The following is a 26,716-nucleotide window of genomic DNA, read 5'->3' on the forward strand; positions in this document are numbered from 1 at the left end:
ACTACTATAAATATATAAATTTTCTGCCCCCTTATCTTGAATTATGTGATCATTCTTAATGCATATTAATAGACTGAATCATGCAGTGAAAGAACACTGGACTACGTTAGTCTAACAAGACTTCATCACGTAATGTATGCATGCAACACAATGTGTTTTGTTTGTTTTTTGCGTAGTATACTCCATAAATGTCATCATGATGTCTCACGAGTTTAGTATTTGAGCAGATTTGGCTTGCATGAACTTCCAAGAAATTAATAAGTGAACAACTTACAAAACATAACCTGCTAAATTGGCTAGTGATTTTACAGCGTTACCTGCCACAGCTGATTTTTACCTGCATTTGGCAGGTGTTAATTTCAAACCCTGCCAATAACACTACTTTCCAACCCTTCTTTTTCTACATTAAATAATTACCTGCTGTTAATTCCATGTTAGCTAACTAATGAACTAAAACCTCATTAAGAACAACAGAAGAATCAGAAAACAAACAGCATTATCATAAAACACAGAACAACAAGCCACAGCCAGCGGTTCACTGAGCAGAAAAGGATACAATCTCTGTGTTGATGATGACCTCTAAACCATTGGGATGGAAAACGCCGCTGATGTTCATGTTGAACTTGTCAAACTTATGGATGGCCTGAGAAGTGCGGACATCCCACATGACGCCGTCATTCAGGACCAGGTCATCCGTGGGGTTAAACGTGGCACAGTTGCGCTTGTAGTTGTTGGCTAGGTCAGGGTTATTGAGGGTCAGGAGTTTCTGTCCAGACTGTATGTCATATATCTGCAGAAATACACAAACATGCATGACAAAGCCATTCATTTTCATCACAGATTATACACAGATGTGGGAATAAAGTCACATAAAATTAACATTTTTCAGATTCTACATTGTTTAACTAAAAACAATATCAAAAATGCCATTAGTGTTGTCAAAAGTCCTGGTACTTCGGTACCAAGTCGGTACTATAAAAATTAAAATGTTACGGTTCCAGGTTCTCTTTAGTTCCGGTGGTACCGACTATCCGGTCGACCCGGTTCGTGACGCGCTCGCTATCTAAAAGGTGCGCACTGCGCAGTTGCGCTCTCTTCGGCGCTGCTGCTCATGCGGTCGCTCTGAATCCACTTGTTGACAAGGAAGAGCCAGGCATGCTCCAAACATTTTCGATTTTCGGCTGAAGGCGGCGAACATCATAGATCGTCTAGGTTCTCTCAAAAGAAGGAAACGCATCAAACTGAACAAAACACAGTGAAGGCCGACTGCAGGATCAAATGAAATGAGTTCAAGTACGGTATGTTTCAATTTAATTTCATATTTAGAGCTTCTGTTAAGAAAGACATGATATATGTACTATTTATACACACAAATGACCTGTTCATCCAAAATATGTGTGTTAAAGAATGTACAAATGTATCGTTAACAATGTTTATGTCCTTAATATCAGTCTGTCAGAAAACGTTCTTATTCTTGGCTGGATAACTCTAGCAGGTTTATAAAGATTTTTATTAAAATATGAACGCAGTTTGGATTAAATAAAAGTACAGTCAAATAAAACACGTTTGATCTCCAGTTTAGTTTCGCCATACTTTACAATAAGATCAAATTCATGCATTATCAAGCAAACTTAAGTGAACAATATATTTTTACAACATTAATTCAAAATGTTATTCAATACAAACACATGATCATTCATGTTTGTTCATGTTTAACATGATTTTATGGATTAGTAAATGTTGAAATGTGCCAAACCTTAAGAAGAATAATTGCCATTTAACTACAGTTTTTTTTGTAAGGTCATGTTGTCTAACAAATGAAATCGTATAGTAAAGAGTTTAATACTGCAGTTTCTATCTGTGATAGACAGTTAACTTAATATATGTAATCTTATCTAAATTTATTATAAAAGCTGAGGTTTGTTATTTACTGAAAATTAATATTTTTGCTGGTGTCAATGATCTAATGTTGCATCTGGTCAGACTTAGCTTAAACTTTACTTAAATGTATTATATTTTATGTATTGTATTATATTGTATGTATTATTTTTACAGCTGCAGATTGAGGAAGATCATGAAACACCCCAGCGAACTCTAAAACAGACAACAGTACAGATGTTTTTAGCAGCAGCAGAAACAAACTTTTGGATGAAGCTTGTGTACATTTTTTGAATGCCTGTAATTTATTTAGTTGTTATTTAATTATTAAAATGTTTACAATCCTTGAAATACTTTTATTACTTGGAAAAACCTGAAACTAAATTTAGACAAGTATAACAAATGACAGTGGTTTTTGCACATTTTATTTTTCTTTAACTTTATTAATAAAAAAAAAAAATAGTGTGTTGTTCAATTAATGTTATTGTGTTTTACTTTGGTACCGAGAACTGTGGATTTTCACTGGTATTGGTACCGAATACTGAAATTTTGGTACCGTGACAACACTAAATGCCATGTTACCATATTTAAAACGTTTCTATTCTGTTATATTTAGGGCTGTGCGATATGGACAAAAGAAACCGAAATCACGATTTTCTTGAACAGTATTGCGATTTCGATTTTAATCACGATTTTGACAAAGACATGTTTTACAGTGTGAATCTAAAACATTTTTTTAAAGGAAAACAATTAGATCTTTATCAAAGACCTGTAACATGTCTCTAAAACAGAAGGTGGAAAAAAATCACCTAGCAGGTGAGAAAAGTTAGGAGCGCCAAAAAAAAAAATGTAGGCGCACCCAGTTTCTTTTTAGTATTGCACTGATCTTGATTCTTCATGGCTGCATCTGACTGCAGATGTTTCACAAGCACATGATCAAAGTAGGCTACTCTTTCAATATTCAACGTGCAAATAGACACCGAATTTTTCAAGCATGATACAGAACTATAGACAACTGCACAATATATTTTTTATAGCCCACATACTAATAACTGCCTAGATATTTTGTGTAGCCTAATTTGCGCGCATTGAGGAGTCGCTCTCTAAGCGTTATAAAAATATTAAAATTGCTTTTGAACGCGCCTCCGCGTTTTACTTTTGGTTTCGTTTTAACGATCTCGCGAGACTCTCAAAGGCGCTGAGCGTGCATTCTACAATAAAAGAGATTATTATAACAAAACCATTTGAAATAGAGGACACAAACAGGATTTCGAAAAGCATGTCCCCAGTGGAAATTACACCCCTGTGTGAGTGGAACTCTGCCGCTGAGTTATCACCTGATGTGGATGAATGCCGCGTTGTACAGTAACGTATATGGACACGGAGGCACCAGAATTGTATCTGACAGAATGTACGCTATAGCACGAAATATATTATATTTCTTCAAAAGCGGTTTGTTGAGACCTTTTATTTTTCACAATCGAAAGAGAGAACGGCGAACCTGTCACTGTATCAGCTCACAGCAGTCTGTGCAGTAGTCAGGCTAGCGAAAGTTTTGTAAAGAAATGAAACCAAGTCGGTTTTCTCGCACTCGCACCAATGGTCCCAAATATAATTTCAGGTCAAGCAGATAAAATTTTGGGAGCATATGCGACCAAAGCGTTCACAATTTCGACCCCTGCCTAGTAAAGGTAGAACAAAATGTCTTTAGAACAGACCTATGGCAAAAAGTAAGTATGTGTGTGCGTATGCGCGTGCGTGTGTTTGAAAAAACAACAACCCAGACCACAGTGTCCCACATAAAAACAATTAGAACACTGGCAGAGTCTAGCTGCTTTCTGCTAAGAAAACCAGCACGACCATTTCTGGTTTCAAGCATGAACATTGGCATGTTCTTGCTCTCCGTTTAGGCGCGCTGTGTTGTGATCGGATCAAGTAGCATGCTGCGGGAAAAGTATCAGTCGAGTGCGTGCAAAAAAATCGTGCTGTAAGGCGATTTAGAAATCGTGCATGTTCACATCGCGATTTCGATACGATTTCAATTAATGGCACAGCCCTAGTTATATTCCAAAAACAGAGGGTAAGCGGGGTGAAAAAAAGGTGACTTACATGTGCGATGTGCTCTTTTGTTCCTATGACTCTGTCCTGAGATAGTTTGCTGAACTCCACATAATGATCATCCAAAAATGAATGCCTAGAAATGAATTAGTTGGTCAATAAAAAGTGTGAAAAATAATCATTTCAAGTTTTTTAACAATTAGTTAGCTTCTTATGGACATGCTGACTCACTTCATGATGAATACGGACTTCATACCCCACAGTGCTGATAAAGGGTAACTCCAAGAAGCTGATGTCAACAACAGGGAACCATCCTGACACACAGACAATATATCAGCATCTACCATAAAAGCATTTACACAGCAATTACACCTGCAAACTTTGGCACTAATGGCTGAATGGTCAGAGCAGCTATCAATCTGGGGCCGCATTCACAAAACATTTTATCTTACCACTAAGAGCTCTCCTAAATAGCAGTAAAAGATTTAGCTAAGAATTTCTCCTAAAACCTATTCACAAAGCTGCTGAGACAAACTTTTACTAAGGAATAGAGATAAGAGTGAGGGCGGGGTTGATCATGTTGCTATGGATGACGTCAGCATGCGTAACTATGCACACAGTGATTGGCTGATAGGGGAGGAGTCTCTGTCAGAGATTTGTTTATAGAAATATTGTAGAGCGCGATATAATGTTGCCATATTCAAATAAAGATTTTAAAATGCAGGCTAAGTGTCACTAATTAAACAAGTATATGTTCAGCTGACTGTCAGCCTTTTACATGTGTGCTTATCATAAAAAAGGCTGTTTACATCCATATCAGCTAATTGTTTATTACAGAATAGAAAAATCATGGCTGATAGTAAGATATGCAAACGTAAAAGAAAACCAAACAGGATGCAAGAACAGCTGTTACTTCTTGCCCAACTTGGTAATGAAAACAAGGATATAATCAACTGAAAATTTGGAGTTGGGATAACATCCAAAAAAAAAAAAAATATATATATATATATATATATATATATATATATATATATATATATATATATATATTGCATGGAAAAAACTTGTGCAAATAAGTAAGTGTCTCTAAAAAGTTTAGAGGCAGATTGCCAGCAAGAGCCTTTGTAGTATAGTTGGGATTTGGTCTTAGTGACATAGGAGTCCTCCTCACTACTCCTACCGTTTCTCAGATTTAGGAGCTAGTTTTAGCGCTAAAACGCTTTGTGAAATACTCTTAGAGCAAACATTTCGAAATCCTAAATTTAGGACTGACATGCCAAATCTGCAAGTTATGAGCTACTTTTAGCCTTAAGATGTTTTGTGAATACGGGCCCTGGCTTTTATGCAGAATTACAGAATTACCATCAGACGTGCATGAATCATGTAAATGCTCTGCCTTACTGTACTATTGTATACTGCAATTACAGGTCTACTATAAAAACCACAAAATTCATACGCAACATCAGGCAGAATCAATCATAACCAGGGTACTTTCTGAACGGTGTTAAAACACAACTAAAAGCACGTTGTTGGGCTAAGTGAGTTCAAGAAAGCCATATCTACTAGGGTTGTGACGATGAGGAAATTTCCGTACCGGTTAATCGACATGTGACAACACCGGTAATACCGGTATCACCGTGGGGGTGGGAGTTTCCTCTTTTTTTCTGCTTTTAAATAGCTTATAAATGCGTGCGTATTATACTTTCACTTTCAGTTTTGCGGGAATTGGCAATTCGGCATCAATTGTTTGAATGGACGACAACGAAACTACAAAAAAAAAATTGAACCCAAAATCTTGCCAAACAGGTGCTTTTGCATTGCTTTTTGGCACTAAATCGTCCGCCATCGTCCGTCTCCTCACCTTCAGCTCGGGGGAGCGCTTATTGGGTTCGGGCCGAATGCCGAGCTTGGACCCCTCTCCCGTACAGCACGCCAAACACGCTTAACTTTTACGTTTATTGACTTATACGTGTTAATTATATGTAAGCGCGAACTCGTGAACTCCTCACGTGATAAATGAAATATGACGCATTGTAGCTATGTTCAGTTTTTAATTATAGTGCATGCTCTCGTCTTAAGTAAATTATTTAGAAAGATATTTTCCATTCAATTCAAATAAATATTTAATAAAAAAACGAATACTTAAAAAACAAAATGTGGAGACGGTGTCACGGTGGAAAAGTGATGTCACCGGTGTTGCGTCTTAAAATCGGTAACACCGTCAACACCGTCTATCGTGGCAAGCCTAATATCTACTGGGCTCAAGGTGTATGTATGAGTGTGTGTTTACTCTAGAGGGCTCCAGGTGTGTGATGGCGGAGCTGTGGCAGCTGTAGCTGGCTTCCTCCTGCCCGCTGAACACATTGTAGAGTTTGAGCTGCCCAGTACATGTGCCCAGCATCAGGAAGCGCTCTCGTGCTGAGAATGCACAACACATGAAGCCACTCTCATCCTCCTCAGCCTCTCTGAACACAGAGATCGGCCGGAACCTGGACACACAATCACAAACAGCAAGAGCTTAGCAAGATGAACATCAATACATGGGTAAAAAGAACTTAGTAACTCATTAATAACATTAACAAACAATACAAATAGGACTGGACTTGGTTACTTACTGTCACACCTGAGTCCCATTTACACAGATTAAAGCCAAAAAAAAAAAAAATTCTTTTGACTGAACATTTTTTCTCGGCCAAACACAATTCCACTGACAATGTCACACATCCAGTTTAAGAGCAGTTTTGTTATCTTGTATTTAGGAGCAATTTCCACCTAAATTTAAAAATTTTAGGAGAATCTTCTGATCAATAATCAAAAACACTGATAAAAATTTAGCCTTCCTAATATGAGGTAATATCTGACTCCTTAAAGTAATATACAGGGGCATCTTTTTACCTTTGTAATAGCATTTTTCCATTTTTATTAAAAGTATGTCATCATCCATGTCAAATTCAAAAATGTATATTGAAAAAAAGGACATAATAAGCAGAAGACAAATTAGTTACTAATGACATGAAATAACTATTCATTTAAAAAATAATTTGTACTACAGAGGTGGCACAGAAGAACACAAAAGTGGCTTTTAGGCACATTTTCAGACATTTAATGAGGCTCAGAGGTGGCATTAGTGCAAATGAATTAATTTTAAAAATACAATTTTGAATATAGAAATATTAAATAATTTAAATAACTGAAATTATGCGTTAAAAATAACTAAATCGACCAGCAGGTGGCGGCAAGTCACTGACTTTTATCACTAATTATGAATCACCGATTCACTAGATTTGTCAAAAATGCACTTTCACTCATCAATGCAACACCACTGTTTGCTTTTAGAGATGTGCAGCGACTGACCTGTTACTTTATTTGGAACTATTTTTGTTGATGAAATAAAGTAAAATCAGGCAGTAGTGTTATAGTCAGACAACATTAACTTCTTGTTTATTGAACTGTTGTAATTAAATCAATATTATTTGCAAACTCTCTTAACAATTATTAAAATCTGTCACTCTCCTTATCGCGATCTGCAGGCACACAGAAAATGGTCTAAGAGAGCGCGCAAGTGAGTTGTTCTGTTACTTTAAATAAGCAAGACTCAATAGTATGATACATTCCAATGAGTGTTTTTAATACCTGCACCGAAATTCAAGTTCTGCTCTGTGTTTTTTGCTAATCACCCAACGGTGAATGATGCAAGTGGCGTTACTGTTAGAAGCTTCAGCTGAGTCTTTTTTTCCCCCTCATTTTTATTAAATTGATGGAAATCCGTCATAGACTCACTGCAATTAAGGGAAATCCGTCATAGCGACGGAGAACTTTAATCCCTGCATTTAATGACTGACTCATATTTTCATATCTGATCAAAGCATCTGTAAATGTACCTGCTGAAGATGAGATGCCTGTCAAAACAGCCTCCATCAACCCCACCATATTTGGGGTAGACGACTCTGCGTGTATGGCGAGGTGTGAAATTGGTGGGTGCTTGGCGTCTCTGCTTGGGCTCTGGGCATTGATGGGGTGTGAAGAGGCTGAAGGGAGGACATGTCGTCACTGGGTTCTTGCAGCGGGCGTGCTGCTCTCGTAAATATTCGGTAATGATACTGGAAACGAGAACACAAGATACACTTATAAATGATACAGTTGCACCAAACTGAGTAGCTAAAATATGATTCAGTCATGTATTGAATGTGGAGATTCTTCAGAAAGATATGAACAGCAGCAAGTGCCGCAAAAGCCAGAAACCATACATGGTTTGACAGAGCATTAGATAACAGAATAGTCCTTATTCATTAAAAATGAGCAGAACAAATTTGTGTAAATCATTCGTAAAGCCATTCTGATGAACTTTTTAAATGTATTTTCAAAATGTTAGCTGAAACGGAAGAAAATGTACACTTCTCGCAACCTTGTGTTATTTTTTTGGCAAACTGATAACTTTTCAACTATGGGTAAAACGCAGCACTTGTTACGCTTTTCATTTTTGCATTTGAGAACAGTTTACCATATTTGATGTGCTCCGTGTGTGTGTTAATTAATGTTTATAACATAAATTAATAATAAAATAATATACAATAGAATGAAATTCGTTCCTAGTGTAAAGTGACATTGTTTCTTCAGAAGAATCAAAATGCGATCTTATAGGTTACTTTTACGATGTTTTTATGAACTTTAGGTTGCATGGACCTTCCATGGACAAACAAAAAGGATGCTAGAATATTAAACATATCTTCATTTGTGTTTCAAAGTAAAGACAGTTTTACTTTAAGCAGTTTGTCTTTTTCTTAACTAAGGTGCATTCGATGAATCATTTAAAGAATATTACTGCATTTAATAAAACGTTTTGTTTAGGGCTAACAATATCTACTCAAAAGCTTCTAATTGGCAACATGGGCAGTCATGTGTTGCATAAACAACTGTTTTTTTCACCCTTTTTTTGCAGAACGAAGGAAATGTCTAGTTCAAGAAGTTACAGCATGCTTTTTACAGTACAACTGAATATGGGCATAAAAACCTACAATAATGTGTATGAATAAAGCATAGCACACCTGTCTAGAGAAGGTGGAGAGGGCAGATGTCTGTCCAGCTGCTTTTTCATGGCTGGACTCTGGATGAAAGCACCATGATCTGATTTCTGCCTCAACACTTTTGGCCTCTTCCCTCCTGCAGCTGCACACGGTGACGGCCGCTCCCTTGAGAACAAGATACGTCCGATAAGTGGAGAGCCATTACTATGGTGAGAAACTGCAGGCTGTGGTGGAGGTGGAGCCTGTGAGGTGGAGGGGCGGGGCTGGGCGTGGTGATGAGGAAGAGCATGAGGGGTGTGGCCTCCCAGACGAGCCGCGACTCCGTTAGTGAGCCGAGGAGTCCGTGGGAGGACGGCTGCAGGAGAAGGAGACGTCGCGACAGTAACGGGAGCGAACGGCGGCACGCTAGTATGTGCCAGAGCGTGCAGCCCCATGGGCAGCTCGGCTTCTTTTGTCAGCACTGTAGCTGTGTCCGTAAGGCCTTTAGACATAAGATGATTTCGAATTAGCAACAGAAGTTCCTTCTCGGGAAACGAAATGCGCGACTGTGCCACGACACTAGCCCGCTGCAGCCGCGCCAGGGAAACATCTGTGCCGATCAGCAATGGCTTTCCAGACACTCGCTCTATAAGTTCTGCTGCATACTTGCAGAAGCGCACATGCTCGCTGCGCTTGTCCTGAAGGACAGGCTCTTTCATCAGTTGCTGGATCTGTCCGCTGCTGAAGAGCGGAAGCTTGCTGATGATTTGTCGCACCGCTGCGCTTCGCGCTAAACCAACTAAGGCTTTGCACGCCAGAGCGCGGATCTGATCAGCATCGGTGATGGGCATCTTGATGGTCAGCAGGGACAGCAGGACTTTAATACCATTGTTCGACTGAACCACATTCCACATTTTGGCCAGGACGCTCTCGCTGGCGCGGTGGGTCTGTGGCAGACGGCGACGTGGGGTGCCCGAGATGAACTTGCCAATGCTGGAAACACGTTTGTCTGGAGCGCAGACGCAGTTTATGATCACCTGCAGGGCCGACTTCTGAATTTCTGCATCATTTACAAATACTTCACCCTCCGCGACCACCAGCACTATGCTCATACCTGCAGAGCACAAACATGCACTTATTTTAGGGGGTCTGCAGTTTTTAAAATCAAATGTAATACTTCAACACCTTTTTTTTTTTAAGACCTGCACCACAAACGGAAGTTAAAAGGAGAAGTACACTTCCAGAACAAATATTTACAGATGATGTACTCACTCCTTTGTCATTCAAGATGTTCATGTCTTTCTTTCAATGGTGCCCAGAGTTTGAACTTTCAAAATGCAGTTTAAATGCAGCTTCAAATGATCCTAAATTTGCGGTTGTAAACGATCCCAGCTGAGGAAAAAGGGTCTTCTCTACCGAAACGATTGATTTTTTTTTTTACAATTATTATTACAATTCATATACTTTTTAACCTCAAATGCTTGTCTTGCTCTGCCTGACCCATTTTTTTCTGGTTCAAGACAGTTAGGGTATGTTGAAAATCTCCCATCTTATTTTTTCTCACAACTAAAAATAAAATAATAAATAATAAGCACCCTACATCACTGTTTTACCTTTTGTATTAAGGGTGTTTAATCTTCTTTGCATGTTCACTTTGCAAACACTGGGCCGGTACTTCTGCAGTGATGTAGGATGATTTTGAAATGATTTAGGTTGAGGGTAGAGCTGAGCGGTATGACCAAAAATTTATATCACGGTATTTTTTTTCAAAATTATACGGTATCACGGTATATGACGGTATTTTTTTCCCCATGCATGACTAGGTGTTAACCACATTTCCTAATAAATTAGAGAACAATTACTGCAGTATGTTGGCTTACATTGACCAGACTAGTATTAACCCAGGTTTGATTGGTCTCACAAAATGCTGCTGTTCACAAAGAAGTGACAGTGGCACTCATAATTGTAATGAGGTGAAGAAATCAGAATTCATGACTTGCAGTCAAAACACACAACACTTTGTGCATTCTTCATATTCTAGGACATGTTTGTGGCGGAGGTGGTGAAGCAAATAGCTTGTGTTGCCTCCTGCGGCTACAACTTTAGCCTGACCACATTTACATATGATGTAGTGATGCACCGAAATGAAAACTCTTGGCCGAAACCGAAAGAATTATGCCAATTATTAGTACCATTGCATTTATGGCTATGACTGTGTACTAAATCTTACTAGAATCAAGGCATTGCAATTGCATAAATTAATATAAACGTTTCAAAGAATAAATCAATTATATCAATTAAACAATTATTATCAAAGTATCATATTACTTAACATATACATATATTTTACTGCCTTTGTTTAAATTGTTTAAATTTTTGTAACACATTATCTTGTGGATCCATGAGTTCACATTTACAACTCTATGCGTTTCTCTTCCAGCAGGAGGCGCTGTCAGAATGGTACACAAAGCAGCGCAGCAAATTACTTTGAAACGTGCAGCGCTCATATTTATTCAATGGATAGCCTTTTGAAGTTAGTCTGGGATCATTTACATCGTATTTGGGAAGTTCATACTGTGGGCACCATAGAAGTATGGAGAAAAATCCTGAAATGTTTTCCTCAAAAAAAAAAACAATTTCTTTACGACTGAAGAAAGAAAGTCATGAACATCTTGGGTAACAAGAGGGTAAGTACATTTCCAGAATTAAAATTTACTCTGTACCAATTAAAATGAACTTCTGTTTAAAAAAAACATACAGAACAAACCCATAAAATCTCAAAATAATGCATGCATCTCACATTCTGCTATTTAATTCAACAAAATGGAGCACACATTCAAACGCAAATAAGTGTAACTTCAAGCACTCAAAACATGTTTCATTCACTACACACATATGTACTGAAATTGTTTTATGTACCAGTATATCAAGACATACGAATCAGAGGTCAATCCATATTGGATTTTGCTGATACAATTTGTTTAAAGAAAGTAACAAGAACAGCAAATTCTCACCAACAGTGGAGATGGTTGAGCCATTCTCATCCAGCACAGCAACATTCTCTGACAACAGCAGCTGGGTCTTAGGAATGACTGTCAAAATGCTCAAGATGTCCAAAGCATACCTCACAGTGTCAGCCCTGAAAAACACATTTACATTTGCATTTAGTAATGTTTTAAAAATGGTTCACATGAAATTAATTCTTCAGCATAGAATGAATCTGACTCACTCACAGCAGATAAGGTATTACTATATACTGGTGCTACAGCAGTACTGCAGTACCCAGCACTACTCGCTTTGTCTTAGTAAACCCTGTTTTTGACACTTTTGCTCATGGAATAATTTCATTACACAGAGGAGCGTATATTTCTACTATGACAGACAACCGAAGACCTTTGCTTTTACCTTATGCTGCATCTACAATGACTGACGTCAGTGTAAAAGTGCCCGATTCTGCTGTTTTAAAGGTTCCTAACTTTGTCCTAACAGTTTGTTAAAAGATCAGGGCTCATATTCACAAAACATTTTATCTTACCACTTAGAGTTCTCCTAATTAGCAGTAAAACGTTTTAGCTAAGAGTTTACTCTTAAAACCCATGCACAGAGCTGCTGAGACAAACAAAAGTAATGGAGAGTTTTAAGCTAAGAGTAAGGGCGGGGTTGACCTAGTTGCTATGGATGATGTCAGCATGCTTACTAACTATGCACACAGTGACTGGTTGATAGGGGAGAAGTCTCTGTCAGAGATTTATTCATAGAAATATTGTAGAGTGCAGTATTGTGTTGCCATATACAAATAAAGGTTTAAAAATAAAAATGTTGCCACATTCAATGAATGATTTTAAAATGCAGGGTGTGTGTCATTAATTAAACAAGTATATGTTTAGCCAATAGCCAGCCTCTTACATGTGTGCTTCTCATAAACAATTAGCGGATATGCATATAAACAGCATTTAATTAACAGAGTAGAAAAAAATCATGGCTGATAGCAAGACATGCAAACTTAAAAGAAAACCAAATTTGGCCCAAGAACAGCTGGTAATTCTTGCCCAATTTGTTAATGAAAACAAGAATATAATCAAAGGAATATATGGATTTGGGATAACCTCCAAACCAAAACAAGATGCAAATAAATGCAGTGCGTTTCTAAAATGTTTTCGTTCCGAAAGCAGATTGCCAGCAACAGGCATTTTAGCCCTGCTGAAAAAAAAAAAAAAAAAACATTATAGATTTTTAAATAATTTTACTGGTTACAATGGGAATTGTGCTGGTTTTAATAGAAACTGTAATGGTGTCTGTTAATCTCTACTGGTAATTGGTTGCCTTCTTTTGGTGGCTTGTTAAAACCACTAAATCCTAATGGAACTCAAAACACACAACAGGAAAACATTTAATGGTTTTAATGCTTAACAGTTTGTAATGTTTATAATGGTATTTGTAGTGAAAACCAGGGAGGACAGTTTGTGATTTGGTCGTAGTGACTTAGGAGTGCTCCTCTCTACTCCTAACATTTCACAGATTTAGGAGCTAGTTTCAACGCTAAAACACTTTGTGAAATACTCTTAGAGCAAAAAATTAGGAGTCCTATTTTATTTAATTTAGGATTGACACATTATTGTGAAAGATTTTCTCCTAAATCTGCGAGTTATGAGCCACTTTTAGCCTTAAGATGCTTAGCAAATTTAGAAAAGGAAGATTTTGGAGAGACCAGGGCTTGTATTTGCAATTTTGTTACAAACCTATATATAGGAATTACTAACGACTCATTTTTCAGGCAGTTCAGAATAGTTTTGTTCTTTTGGAAGACAGTAACTCCATTTGTCGAGGACTTTGATGTAGTAGTGTGTAATATAGCTATTATTTGTGGATGTAAAATGTCCACAAGATCAAAGGTAATAGCCAAAAGAGTATAACAGGGGTACCAAGATGACTCCCATCAGACTGTTTACTAGGGCTGGGCGATTAATCGAAAAATAATCGAAATCGACATTCAGAACCTATAATCGTTAAAATTTTTCCAGGAAGATTTCAATTACTTTCCCTTTAAAAAACACAAGCGCTCCATTCCGTTATTCCGCCGACATGTCGATGGAGAGCTTAAACAGTATTTATACAGTAAAAAGTATTTACAGGATATACAAGGGTAATTTTATTTAGAGGAGATACTGCTTATTTTCTACTTTTAACATGAAAAACATTGAAAATTATTTATTTTGTTTCCAATAGTGCAAGTTATTTATTTTCACTAATTTAAGAAAAATGTTACTTTTCGTTTTAAGCAATGCTTGCTTTAATTTCAGTTGTTCAACACTGATGTTCAATTAATAATCATAGATCGTAGATAGTGTGTTTCCTTCAATTATTTTAAAATCAAGTAATGCACCCTTCATCCAAAAATCTCTCACTTGTAATATGTGAGCATATTTACTGTACAAAACTTGTCAGTGAACTATGAGGGCAAAAAAATAATTATATAAATATAATTAAATATAATTTTATTAATAAATAAAATAATCGTTCATTAATCGTAATCGGGTTAAAATGTTCAATTAATCGAGATTTTGATTCTAAGCCAAATTGCCCAGCCCTACTGTTTACAGCAAAACACTAAACAAAATAACTTTTTGCACCAACTTTGCAAGACTTCATTTACTTGCGTGTCGCTCGCACATCATTTATTTATCTGGTGTTCCTCACCTGCCGTAGTATGTTCTCCAGTCACAGGCGATAGAAATTAGTTGCAAAAGGAGCTGCACGCAGGACAGTTTGTGGAAGACCTCCGCGGGCTCCCAGTACAATCGAGCCGGTCCAAACTCAATCAGAAACTCCACCATTTCTACCACCTGCTCATGGGTGTAGGAGCAAGCCTTCAAACGTATGAACAGGGTAAAAAAAAAAAAAGAAAAATTACACTTCAAGATAATCTACAACTAAGCATTTACAAAGCATGGCTTTTCTTTAGCATAAATTGGCAAGTTAAAGGTCCCATATTGTCAATCGAAATTTCCTGGCTTTTTTCATGATAACTGAGGTCTAGGGGCTATGTAACTACCATGAGTTTCAAAACAGTCAATCCACAGTAAACTGCACACAGCCTGCTTAAAGTAGCTGTTCATTTTCACAAGCCACTGTGACTTCCGTAAAAATATGACGTCCGATCTACTCAGTCACCGCCTTCAGTCACCACCCCGAACACCAACCACTGCCCCACCCTCCTTTTGTCAAACCCCCAGACATCGCATCCATGCTATTGCTAAGCAACAACAACACGAAAACCAGTCTAGAAAACCCTGTTCAGTCCATAGATGTCGAAACTACACCATTGCACAGGCTTCCAGTGGCACGTCAACTTCAGCCTCTTTCACACAGCTATTCCGGAAAATACATGGATAATGTTTCCCATGATTTGTTCCGGAATCGTTTAATTTGGTTCATTCACAGTTGTTTCCCGGAATCTGCATGCTTTACACACAACCCGTAAAGACATGTGACATTTGGATGTGAGATGTAATGCGACGCGTACGATTCACTAAACTGAAACTAACCTGATGAACAATCTGTGCTTCAGCGCTGATAGTGAGGAGCTCTCTGATCGCTGCTTCATTCCACCTAGCACGTATGTTTTCGTTGTGAAGAGTCGCAGGGTAACGTTCATCATCACTACAACACTGCCTTTATGGCGTTTGGTTCTGGCTTTTGTTCACACAGCACTCATTCCCGTAATTCTCCGGAATCAGCGCGCATTGTGAAAAGGGCTTTACTAAAGCAACAGTTACGTAGCTTACGGCATTCGGTTTTTGAAAAAAAACAAAACAAAAAAAAAACAATGATCATTCTGAAATATACTGTTGAGTACCACCAAGCCATAGCAGGCTAGGCTACAGCATACATGACCGTCGTCACTTGTGGTTGGCCTGTCTGTGCATCACTCAGAAAACAACAGGCCAATCAGAAGAGAGGCTCATGAATATTAATTAGATGGGGCAAAATCGACCTGTTCTTGACAGAGCTCCTAAAAAAGGAGCTGTAAAAATATATTGAGATGGATCTTGGCACTTATACCGCAAATATATATTCTCAAGGACATCAACAACAAAAATAAACCTCCAGAAATGTGTACAATGTGGGACCTTTAAAAGGATTAGTTCACTTCCAGAACAAAAATTTACAGATCAGAAATTCCTTTATTCCTTTGTTGTAAAGAAATTATATTTATTGAGGATAACATTTCAGGATTTCTATGGACTTCTATGGTGCCCCGAGTTTGAACTTTCCAAAATGCAGTTTAAATGCAGCTTCAAAGGACTCTAAATGATCCCAACCAAAGAGTCTTATCTAGTGAAACGATCGATTATTTTCTAAACAAACTGACAATTTATATACTTTTTAACCTCTAATGCTCGTCTCATCTCTGTGATGCGTAGTCTGTTATCCGGGTCAGTACAGTTAGGGTGTGTCAAAAAAACTCTTATCTCATTTTCTTCCCTAACTTCAAAATCATCCTACATCGCTGCAGAAGTAACGACCCAGTGTTTACAAAATGAACATGCAAAGATGATCAAACACCCTTTACGATGAAAGGTACAACAGCGATGTAGGGTGATTTTGAAGTTGAAGACAAAAATGAGATGGGAGTTTTTCTACATACCCTAATTGTATTGAACTGGAATACACAGAGACAAGACGAGCATGAGTTTAAAAAGTATATATTAATTGTCAATTTGTTTAAAATAACCGATCGTTTCGCTAGATAAGACCCTTCTTCCTCGGCTGGGATCGTTTAGAGTCTTTTGAAGCTGCATTTAAACTGCATTTTGGAAGTTCAAACTCAGGGCACCATAGAAGTCCACTATATGGAGAGAAATCCTGAAATGTTTTTCTCCAAAAAAAATTTATTTACGACTGAAGAAAGAAAGTCATGAACATCTTGGATGACAAGAGGGTGAGTCCATTATCTGTACATTTTTGTCCTGAAAGTGATCTAATCCTTTAACTTCTTTCCTAAACTCTATTCACTTCAAAGTCACATATACATATACATTACAGACAACAAACCATGCACAACAGGTCAAAGGTTTACATACTGCAGATACGTTAAAAGTGATAACACAGAAGTTGCAAAAGGTCAAAGTTACAGTAAGGATCTGGCAGTGTAATGAATTGTGTTAAACAGATGTACCTTGTAATAGGGCTGCGGGTGTATCGGTGCTCCTCCCTCTGTACGCTGCAACGACTGTTTGACCTGCTCAACTTTAATGCCCAGGTGAGCCTCAAAATACCTGCGCAGTGCCATGCAGGTATGTTTTGCAGTCTGTCTGCTTGAGAAAATCTCATCGTCGCTCAACAGCGCACCCTGGTCCTCTGGGTTCAAAATCTCCAGAGTGCTAATCTACAAAACACAAACAACCTGTGAGAAGGACAGAGAGTACTAGGCACTGACAAAACATACAAACTACATCAGATTTCAGGCAAACACTGCATCCATTAAGTGTGTCAGTCTGGATACCAATCTTGATTGTTTTAGAATATCTATAGCATCTATTACTTGTGTGTGAATAAACCCAAACCTTTAACAACATATTACTTTGGTAACATCATACAACATTACTACAAAACAGAGAAGTGGGGGAAAAAAATCTGTCCTTCTAAGAACAATTTGTACAATTTAAACAATCTACAAGTACATATATTAATTCTAAATAATAAGAGCAACAATAAGTACAAGTACAGACAAAATTTCGAAAAAATTCTTTTTCTAAAACACAGTTTTAATGCATTTCTGCTGTAATGTTTTAAACCATTTTTGTGGCACAAACTGAATACTGTCATTTTTAATAGTTTAAATACAGTCTGTACTATAAATGACTGTCCAGTTTTATTGTATCTCCTTTTGCTTCATGTAAGAATTTTTTTAATTCAAAGCAGGTCACATTTATTAGGTAGTAGAAACATGAACTTGGTAGTAGAGGATCCGCCTTCCCTCATATCATCACCATCCCCAGTTTATCAATAACCACCAGGCCTTTTTTTTTTTTTTTTTTTTTTTTTTTTTACAGGCAGACCGTCATCTTTGGCTACACCCAAAAATGAAAGTTCTGTCATCATTTACTTACCCTCATGTGCATTACAAACCTGTATGATAAACTAAACTGGAGTCAACTGGCTTCAGTTGTATGTAGAAAAACAAAAACAAAGATATTTCTTAAAATATCCTTTTATATTCCACTGAATAAAGTAATACCATTTTTTGTAGGGCTGGACTGTATAATAAAGTTTGTACGATATATCAATATTTTTCATAAACTATATGGATTGAGGGAATACGGTTACTATCGTTACGAGTGCATCTAAAATATATTGGAGAACACCATTATTGATAGTAAATATTGGAGACTATTTACACTGTTTAATGTGTTTGAGATGTGCTTACATTTCAGAGATTTATTCTCTATCTGTAAATGTTAAGTCATAGAAATATTTCCTTTTCGCTTTCAAGACTGGATTAGCCCTTCTGCATGCTGTTCTCCTGTGAACTTCACAGACTTCAGTGAACGAGTGTCAACACACCAAACAGATGGCGTGCAACAGAAGCACAATAATTCTGAAAGAACTGTGACCACAAGACCAGTCATAAGGGGCAATTTTTTCTGAACCTGAGTTTCTACATTATCCGAAAGCTGAATAAATAAGCTTTCCATTGATTTTTAGGATAGGACAATATTTGGCCGACATACAACTAATTGAAAATCTGGAAAATCTTTTAAGTTGTCCAAATTAAGTTATTAGCAATGCATACTACTAACCAAAAATTAAGTTTTGACATATTTATGGTAGGCCATTTAAAAAATATCTTCATGGAACATTGTCTTTATTTAATATCCTAATGATTTTTTTCTTTAATGGTTAACATTGTTTTATTGAACAAAATTGTGTAGGATGTGAATTTATTTTTTAAATTAATTTAATTTTTTTGTGCGCGTTATCCAAACAGAAAAAGCTATATATGTGACCCTGGACCACAAAGCAAGTGATAAGGGTCCATTTTTAAAAATTGAGATTTATACATCATCTGAAAGCTGAATAAATAAGCTTCCTATTAATGTATGGTTTGCCAATATTTGGCCGAGATACATTTACGGTAGGAAATTTACAAAATATCTTCATGTAACATGGTCTTTACTTGATTTTTAGCATAAAAGAAAAATCAATCATTTTGACCCATACAATGCATTTTTTGGCTATTGCCTCAAATATACCAGTGCTACCCTTTTTTCTGTAGTTTTTTTGTAGTTGGACAATAAATGTGCCATACATAGAATTTTAAACCTACAAGTCAGTGTATTTTATGATAGCACTAACTCCAAACCAAGACCATTGCAATGGAGTAATGCCATTTTAATGTTAAAATGTTAGATCATAATGTGATTTTAACCCTTTTTTGCACATATAGCATAATCTAAATGGTTACATTCCCTATATTTTTTTCATAGCCTTTAATGTTTAACATTGTTTTGTTGGTCAACATAGGGCATGATGTGAATTCTTTTTTAAATAATTAAATTTTTTTTGTGTTATCCAAACAGAAAAAAGCTGTCAGAAAATACTCAGATATATGCCGTATAAGATTTTTTGGAAATATCGCCCAGCCCTTGTTTTTAGTGACATGAGGGCAAGTAATTGGTAACAATTGTTTTCAGTAGAGTTTCTTTTTAACATTGTTTTGTCCTTCTAATTCAAGCCAACACAAACACAGAGGGGCGCATACCAGGTTGACGAGCCGTCGCAGTCCATCTTGTTTGTCAAAGAGGTCAAGCACAGCTCTGAAGGAGAAACAGATGGAGAAGAACATGGTGGCGTGGCAGCAGCCGGAGGCGTGTGAGCACTCCAACAGCCACAGCGTGTAGCTCACCACCTCCGACAGCAGCGAATGCGGCAGCATACACACCTGACACAGCCAGAGGAATCACATTAAGACAACAGTAAGACATAAAAGAGGCTTTGACTGCGATCACTGTATCATCATGACGACAACATCATACCCTCTCCATAGCGTCCTGGTTGTATGCCAGGTAATAGAGGCACAGAGAGACGCCGGTGGCAGCCATGGAGGGTCGTGGGATCTCCAGTAACTTTGGCACTCCGCCATGCGCCACAAACTCTGCAGCAAACTTTTTATGGAGGAGGAGAGATGCAAGATACTGAAAGACAGAAAGAAAACAGAGCAAATGGGTAAATGCACACTTGACCGACAGCCAAGAACAGAATAAAAGTCATTCAAATATTCACTGTCTTCAACATATTAAAATATGTTTGGTGCAAGTCTGAAGCTTTTGCTCTAATTAACATACCCGTCAAAACATTCCACATTTTACAGTATAACAATAAATTTCATATCAGCAAAAACAGGCTATTTTTAAGGCAAAAACATGTTTAAAACACAACTACAAATCAAAAAAAAGGAGCACTTTACATAAAACACTTCCTGGTGCTTTAGCTAGAAAAAGCAAATTCACACGTAGGCATTTAAACCTCAAAAAGTTTAGGATAATGAGAAGGATGCGAAATCTTTCAGGTACCTTCAGGGCTTCAAACGTAAGCTGAACGTCGTTTGTCTGTTTCAGGTCCATATAGTGCATCAGCAGTTCACGAGCACCAAGCTGCATGAAAACAGCCAACAACTGCACACACAAACACAGAAATTAAACTCAGCAAGGTCAGTTCTGCTAGTGATTGTTTTTCACACATCTTTAAAATAGACATTCACACAGGTGTAAATAAAGAATTTGCAATGACATGAAAGTAAGTTTTCTTTCGGGTGAACTATTGCTTTAAAAATAGAAGGGAGAGCATGTTGTTTTGCAGAACGGGATGTGGATAAGTAAAAAGATGCACCATTGCCTACAAATGCAAACACCACAATTTTACCAAGTAAAAAAAAAAAAAAAAAAAAATGCTAAAATGTATTTAAAATACATTTAATGCTCAGCATACATTTATTCAATACACTATAAAAACATTTACATATTAAGTAAATACAAAAATACCTTGCAATTGTACTTCAAGGAGTACTAAACAGGAATATTTAAAGTCTGCTTAATTGAAACAAATAATTTTGTACTTAATGCACTTTACTTGTGCCGACATCCAACTAAAAGATACTGAAATATATCGGATTGTGCTAAAGTGGAACTATTGCAAGTACACTTTAAATGTCTTGCATTTAAAGGTCGATATTATTTAAGATCATACAATCCTCATCAATAGTGATTTTAAAACATATTTTAGGCTTAATATTAAGATATATGCATTGTGCACCAATAGTACTTTAAATAAAGGTTAATTGCAATTTCTATATCAGTAAGTCTCAAACAATATGTCAGTAAATGTGACCCTGGATTACAAAAACATAAGGACATATCATAGTCATAAGGGTAATTTTCTTTTAAATGAGAATGATACATATGAAAGCTGAATGAAAATGCTTTCCATTAAAGAATGGTTTGTTAGGATAGGACAATATTTGGCTGAGATACAACTATTTGAAAATGTGGAATCTGAAGGTTGCAAAAAAATCTTAATATTGAGAAGATCACCTTTAAAGTTGTTCAAATTAAGTTCTTAGCAATGCATAATACAAATCGAAAATTAAGTGTTGATATTTAAAAGCACGAAATTAACAAAATAACTTCATGGAACATTACCTTTACTTAATATCCTAATGATTTTTGGGCATAAAAGAGAAATCTACAATTTTGACCCATGCAATGTATATGCTATTGCTACAAATTACCAGTGATACTTAAGACTGGCTTTGTGGTCCAGGGTCACAAATTAAAAGACTTTAAATGCATTTATTTTATACTACATATAGTTTATGTTTACTACTTCTGCACTGAAAAGAGAGTGGTCAAAGACTAAGTTGCAAAATATTCCATTTAATATTAAATGACGATCTTTAAAAAATATTTAGGGAAGAAAACATGACAGAATCATATAATTCTCATAAGTCATAGTAAAGTGTGTTCCTGCACAGAAAAAATATGTTTTTTAGGCCGTCATTACTCCCATAAAAATGATCACTGACAGTAACAAGATCGTTTTGATCCTTATGTCCAATATGTGAACATTTATCACTTCAGTTACAGTATTTAAGGTACATTAAATTACCTCCTGGTATTCTCCCAGTGGGGTGAGATACTGCAGAATAAGGCGCTGCTCTATTCCAGATGTGAGCGGGTACAGGTGGTAGTTATTTCCTATCACCCAGGGGCTCATCTCAGACCAGCTGCTGTTGGACAGCTCACTGAAGCTCCGCTCTGGGTCTGCCGTTGAGAAGTTCAGCTTTTGTTTTACTTTGCCACCATTCTCTTTCTTCCTCCAGTTCCTCATGCATTCCACTGGGCTGTCCGTTTCGTCCAGCTCTAAAGGGATCGCTGCAGCGGGCTTCATTAGACCCTTCATGCCTGTGTTATATCTCCCCACGCTCCTCGCGGCAGAAACGGGCTGCAGCTCAGCTTCTGAGTCGTTTTTTCTCGACTCAAGCGGAACATTAGGAGTGAATTCTCCATCTACGGCCTCCTCGTCCAGCGGCAGCAGTGGAGCTAGACTCTTGCTTGGACGCTTACTGTCCTTTCTGTTCTCTGCCTCCTTTTCCTGAAGCTCCCTCAGTCTCTGCAGCATTAAAGGAACCTTAAACGCAAACAGTCATTTTTATTAGGGACGCACCAAATGTTCTGCAACCGAAATGATTCGGCCAAAAACAGCAAAAAAGATGATTTATCAATACGTTTAGAAGTTGTGAAACAAGTTGACTGCTACTGGACTCACTAGTACAGAGTTTTCCTCGCGATAGTTGGCAGCGATGTCCTGGTTCTCCATGGCTCCTGCCAGCAGGCCTGTGGCATAGATTCGGAGGGGCTGCTCAGCCTCCTGAGCCCATTTAAACAATCGCTCCACAATTCCTTCCTGACGTGGACACAAACACACATTTACAACCTGCATGCAGATGGGAGTTACCCAAGCTAACCCATCATCAGATTCTGAAGAGATAAATACAAAGACTCAAAGCACCTTCTCTTGAAAGACCACGGCCGTCTCAAGACCAGGCATGATGTTCAAGAGCAGTCTGCATGCCGCGGTGTTTAGCGTCACCTCACGGCTGCTCATCACGTATGAGTTCACAAGCTATTAAAGCACAAAAAAAAACAAAAAACACTCAAAATCAGAAATTAAACAGGGCTGCTTGCCTTACAGGGATGTAATGATATATTGCATCAAGATACAAATATCAGTGATAGGCAACATCGGTCATGGAGTACCGCTGCCCATCAGAGGTTTGCTCCAACCCTAAAAAAAACCTCACCTTCCTTTAGTCTAAGCAATCCTGAAGACATTGATTAGCTTGTTCAGGTGTGTTTGATTAGGATTGGAGCTAAAACAGACATGGCCTATCCCTGACATATATCACGTGACAATAATAAAGTATCAATCAAGTATTATTTATATCAAGGTAAATAAAGTTTTCAGTAGGCAGAACTGTGTAGTTACTGGCATAAAAGAGTGATAAAGAAACTTGTACATACTAAACTAAATTCTCTTTAACGGCTCATCACCCTTGGAACGATCACATACACATAAAAATACCTGTCTTGGTCAGTATTCATGTAAACACTTCAGTGTACATATATTGGATCTGAGATTCGGTCTTAAAGTGACAGAATCCTAATATACCTGCTGCTGTCTGTGTCAACTACAAACAAAAAACAAAAAGTTGTAGCTTTAATAAGAAACACTGAATATTTAATACATATGACAAAGGCTATGCATAGTTTTATTCTAAATTAATATTTTTTTAAAGATTCTGATAGACTTAGCTTAAGGCACAGTCTCCGTAATGAAAAGAGAACATGTGCTAATGGCTGCCATGTTGGGAAGATTAAGCAAACTGCTTCTAGGCTCCTTTGAAGGATAGAATTTGTGACTACAGCAGGACTTTAAGCAGTTCTTCACATATACACAACATACAAAAAAAACTCTAGTGATATCCATCACTTTATAATATTGCCACGATGTATATCAGCACAGCACTCAGTCGAAATATTACTTATACTAAAGTGTATTCAACTGAATCCATGATGTAACTGGATTCGTTCACAAGTCAAAACATCACATTATGATGCATCCACCTTACCGCATTCATAAAATCGTCATTCTTGAACAAGATTTTCAACAGGTGTCCCAACATGCACTCTGGGTCTGCCCGTCCTTTAGAGAAAAACAAGAAGCCAAAGTTATTATTTCAATATCCAGAAGACAACACAGCAGTAAAACAATGACGTGTAAATGGGCAATCGACATTATCACCTGGATGGCGGTCATCAAAGGGGTCAGGATCAGCCTTATGATACTCCTCCGTCTCCCTTTCAACAAGCTCCGAAATTCTTCAGAAATTAAAACAAGTATTAACACATCATGGATATGACCACAGTACCACTTGAGAAGCATTTATAAATAAACACTTTTTAGTTCTTAACGGATTCTTGTACATGACCCACCGCTCTAAAAAAGGTCAAATGCAAAAAAAAGTTCAACTTGAAACAACGAAAGAAAGGTTTCTGGTCTAAAACTTACACAAAGGAAGTGAACAATACAATACATGTAACGATTCATCACAGTGATTTATCACAATATCATGAATGGATTGCGAGTAAAATGCCATTAAAGGGCATGTCTATTATTCTTAAACAACACTCACTGACACCTAGTGTTAGGGCTGAACAATTAACTGAAACCAAATCAAAATTGCAATATGGCTTAGTGTGACGTCACAGAGTCAAGCGCTGCACTGTGTTATTTTACACGTGTGCAGCTCGTAATAACAGTGTTTTCAGAAAGTCTAAGAGCAGCTCAGTTTGCAGTAAATGTCAGTGTCCAAAACTCAGTTTTTGCAGGCACTAAACAACCTTGTGTGGTCCCATGCTCCAAGACACTAGTGTTTTTAATTATGCTACTGAAAACATACAGTTTCTGGAGTTCACAAAAGTTTTGGAGGTGCAATGCAAAGATATAAGTGCAAAAAAAAAAGTCCTAGCATGGGTTTTCATTTATATCATATATGTGACCCTGGACCACAAAAACAGTCTTAAAAAGCATGGTATATTTGTAGCAATAGCCAACAATGCATTGTTTGGGTCAAAATGATTGATTTTTCTTTTATGCCAAAAATCCTTAGGAAAGACATTTTGTAAATTTCCTACCATAAATATATCAAAACTGAATTTTCGATTAGTAATATGTAGAGGTCGACCGATGTATCGGTTTTGCCGATTAATCGGCACCGATAGTTGATTGGCCGAACAATCGGTTATCGGCAAAAATCCTTGCCGATAGTTTTTCCGGGTTGCGTTCTTTGCTGAAGCGGCTCACGCTCCGCTGTCATGGAGTATGAGAGGTTAAGCCCTAGACCAATGTTTAATGCCAGGATTGTTACCATGTATTTGTATTGATTTATATCCAGCTGTTTATATTCTTAGCCAGCAAAGTTGCAGGTGTAAAGACATGAGAAAGCAAACTGTGTTCATTCAGCCGACAAAATCAGTCACAGCGCGCCATAGTTTTACATTACACATCTTTCCTACATCGTTCATAAAGACTTGACCCTGTGCTGGAAAATTGAGTATTGTGCATTTAAGCAAACTATTTGTATTTCTGTAGCTCTAATTAAGTCTGTATGCTTAATACAGAGCTATAATTTATGTTTTAGCCTTTTCTTCAGGCCGTTGAAGCATGGTGAGTTTGCATCTTGTTACGCACTTTATTTCACAATGCCATTTTCCTGTTCCTATTTGATTTTAATAACTGATCAACAAAAATATCTATTAAAAATTAAGATAAAAATAATACAAAACGAAATTCGTTAAAGAAGGGATTTTCCACAAATAAAAACGTACAAAGTTGTCAAAAATTGTGTCTGACCCTCTCCAATTCTCCTGGCGTATTGCCGTCCAATTCATACCACATCCTTTATGACATTTACAAATTACACAAACTTCTTTCGTAATTAACCTATTAAACTGAAACAAAACAAAAACAAATAATATTTTAACAAATGTAAAACAGAAAAGAAATTGTTTCTGAAATGGCTGCAATATAGATTGCACTTTCTCTTTCCGTTTCATGTTTAAACTAACCTTTGCCGCTTTTTTGATCATTCTTGAAGTAAACATTTGCCCGTTTGGTGATTAAATAAACTGTTTTAGATTTATGCTTGGACTATACAACACGTCCTGTGTGTGTGTGATACCAGCAAGTTGTCCGCGCAACACAGCGCTGCACTTTTGTTCGGTTTCATTAAAGGGTGGGTGAAAAATAGATTCTCCGACGCACCTCAATCCTCTCTTCAATGAGCGTGTGTTTTTCCCGCATATGGCACGCGTGCGCGTCAGAAACGCGGCTGGCTTCATTGCACAGAATTTCCACAGTGAGCTAAGTGTATTGTTTGACAGTGTGAGCTATCAATCGCAGTTTTTGACTTTACATGTGCCTTCATTTCTGCCGTTTATAATGCAGTACTATTAGATGCACTGACAGACTTTCAATTGCTCTTTGTGTTTGTTCGTCCTAAAAAGCTTGATTGCAGATGCAGTTAAATGCACTTGGATTTTCAAATACTTTTATACGAAACTGATGTACACACAGTCAGTTATGTTTTCAGAGCAGGACAAAACATCTGATACATCGAAATAGATCTGTGCATTCGTTTGAATGCAGCCTGTTAA

The 26,716-nt window shown here is 37.3% G+C and overlaps 1 protein-coding gene and 1 long non-coding RNA gene across 2 annotated transcripts in view; one reads left to right on the plus strand and one right to left on the minus strand.

Annotated features, from left to right (window-relative positions):
• The window catches only part of LOC141286749 (DDB1- and CUL4-associated factor 1-like), a 36,169-nt gene that overhangs the window by 6,818 nt on the left and 2,635 nt on the right, over window positions 1-26,716 (minus strand). Inside the window, exons 3-19 of the mRNA XM_073818852.1 lie at window positions 24,303-24,379; window positions 24,130-24,203; window positions 23,010-23,123; window positions 22,767-22,904; window positions 22,107-22,628; window positions 20,516-20,617; window positions 19,979-20,137; window positions 19,705-19,884; window positions 17,119-17,328; window positions 14,637-14,806; window positions 11,954-12,078; window positions 8,982-10,053; window positions 7,818-8,036; window positions 6,227-6,425; window positions 4,168-4,250; window positions 3,988-4,072; window positions 557-790 (exon numbers count right to left, since the gene is read on the minus strand). Of these exons, the coding sequence (XP_073674953.1) occupies window positions 557-790; window positions 3,988-4,072; window positions 4,168-4,250; window positions 6,227-6,425; window positions 7,818-8,036; window positions 8,982-10,053; window positions 11,954-12,078; window positions 14,637-14,806; window positions 17,119-17,328; window positions 19,705-19,884; window positions 19,979-20,137; window positions 20,516-20,617; window positions 22,107-22,628; window positions 22,767-22,904; window positions 23,010-23,123; window positions 24,130-24,203; window positions 24,303-24,379 (3,763 nt within the window). The remainder of the gene's footprint in view (window positions 1-556; window positions 791-3,987; window positions 4,073-4,167; window positions 4,251-6,226; window positions 6,426-7,817; window positions 8,037-8,981; window positions 10,054-11,953; window positions 12,079-14,636; window positions 14,807-17,118; window positions 17,329-19,704; window positions 19,885-19,978; window positions 20,138-20,515; window positions 20,618-22,106; window positions 22,629-22,766; window positions 22,905-23,009; window positions 23,124-24,129; window positions 24,204-24,302; window positions 24,380-26,716) is intronic.
• LOC141286751 (uncharacterized) lies at window positions 16,483-19,813 on the plus strand. Its single transcript, XR_012339344.1, has 3 exons — window positions 16,483-16,881; window positions 17,129-17,202; window positions 19,678-19,813. It is a non-coding gene; the product is annotated as an uncharacterized lncRNA (long non-coding RNA).

The sequence above is a fragment of the Garra rufa genome, chromosome 15, assembly GCF_049309525.1.
Source record: "Garra rufa chromosome 15, GarRuf1.0, whole genome shotgun sequence".
Lineage (NCBI taxonomy): Eukaryota > Metazoa > Chordata > Actinopteri > Cypriniformes > Cyprinidae > Garra > Garra rufa.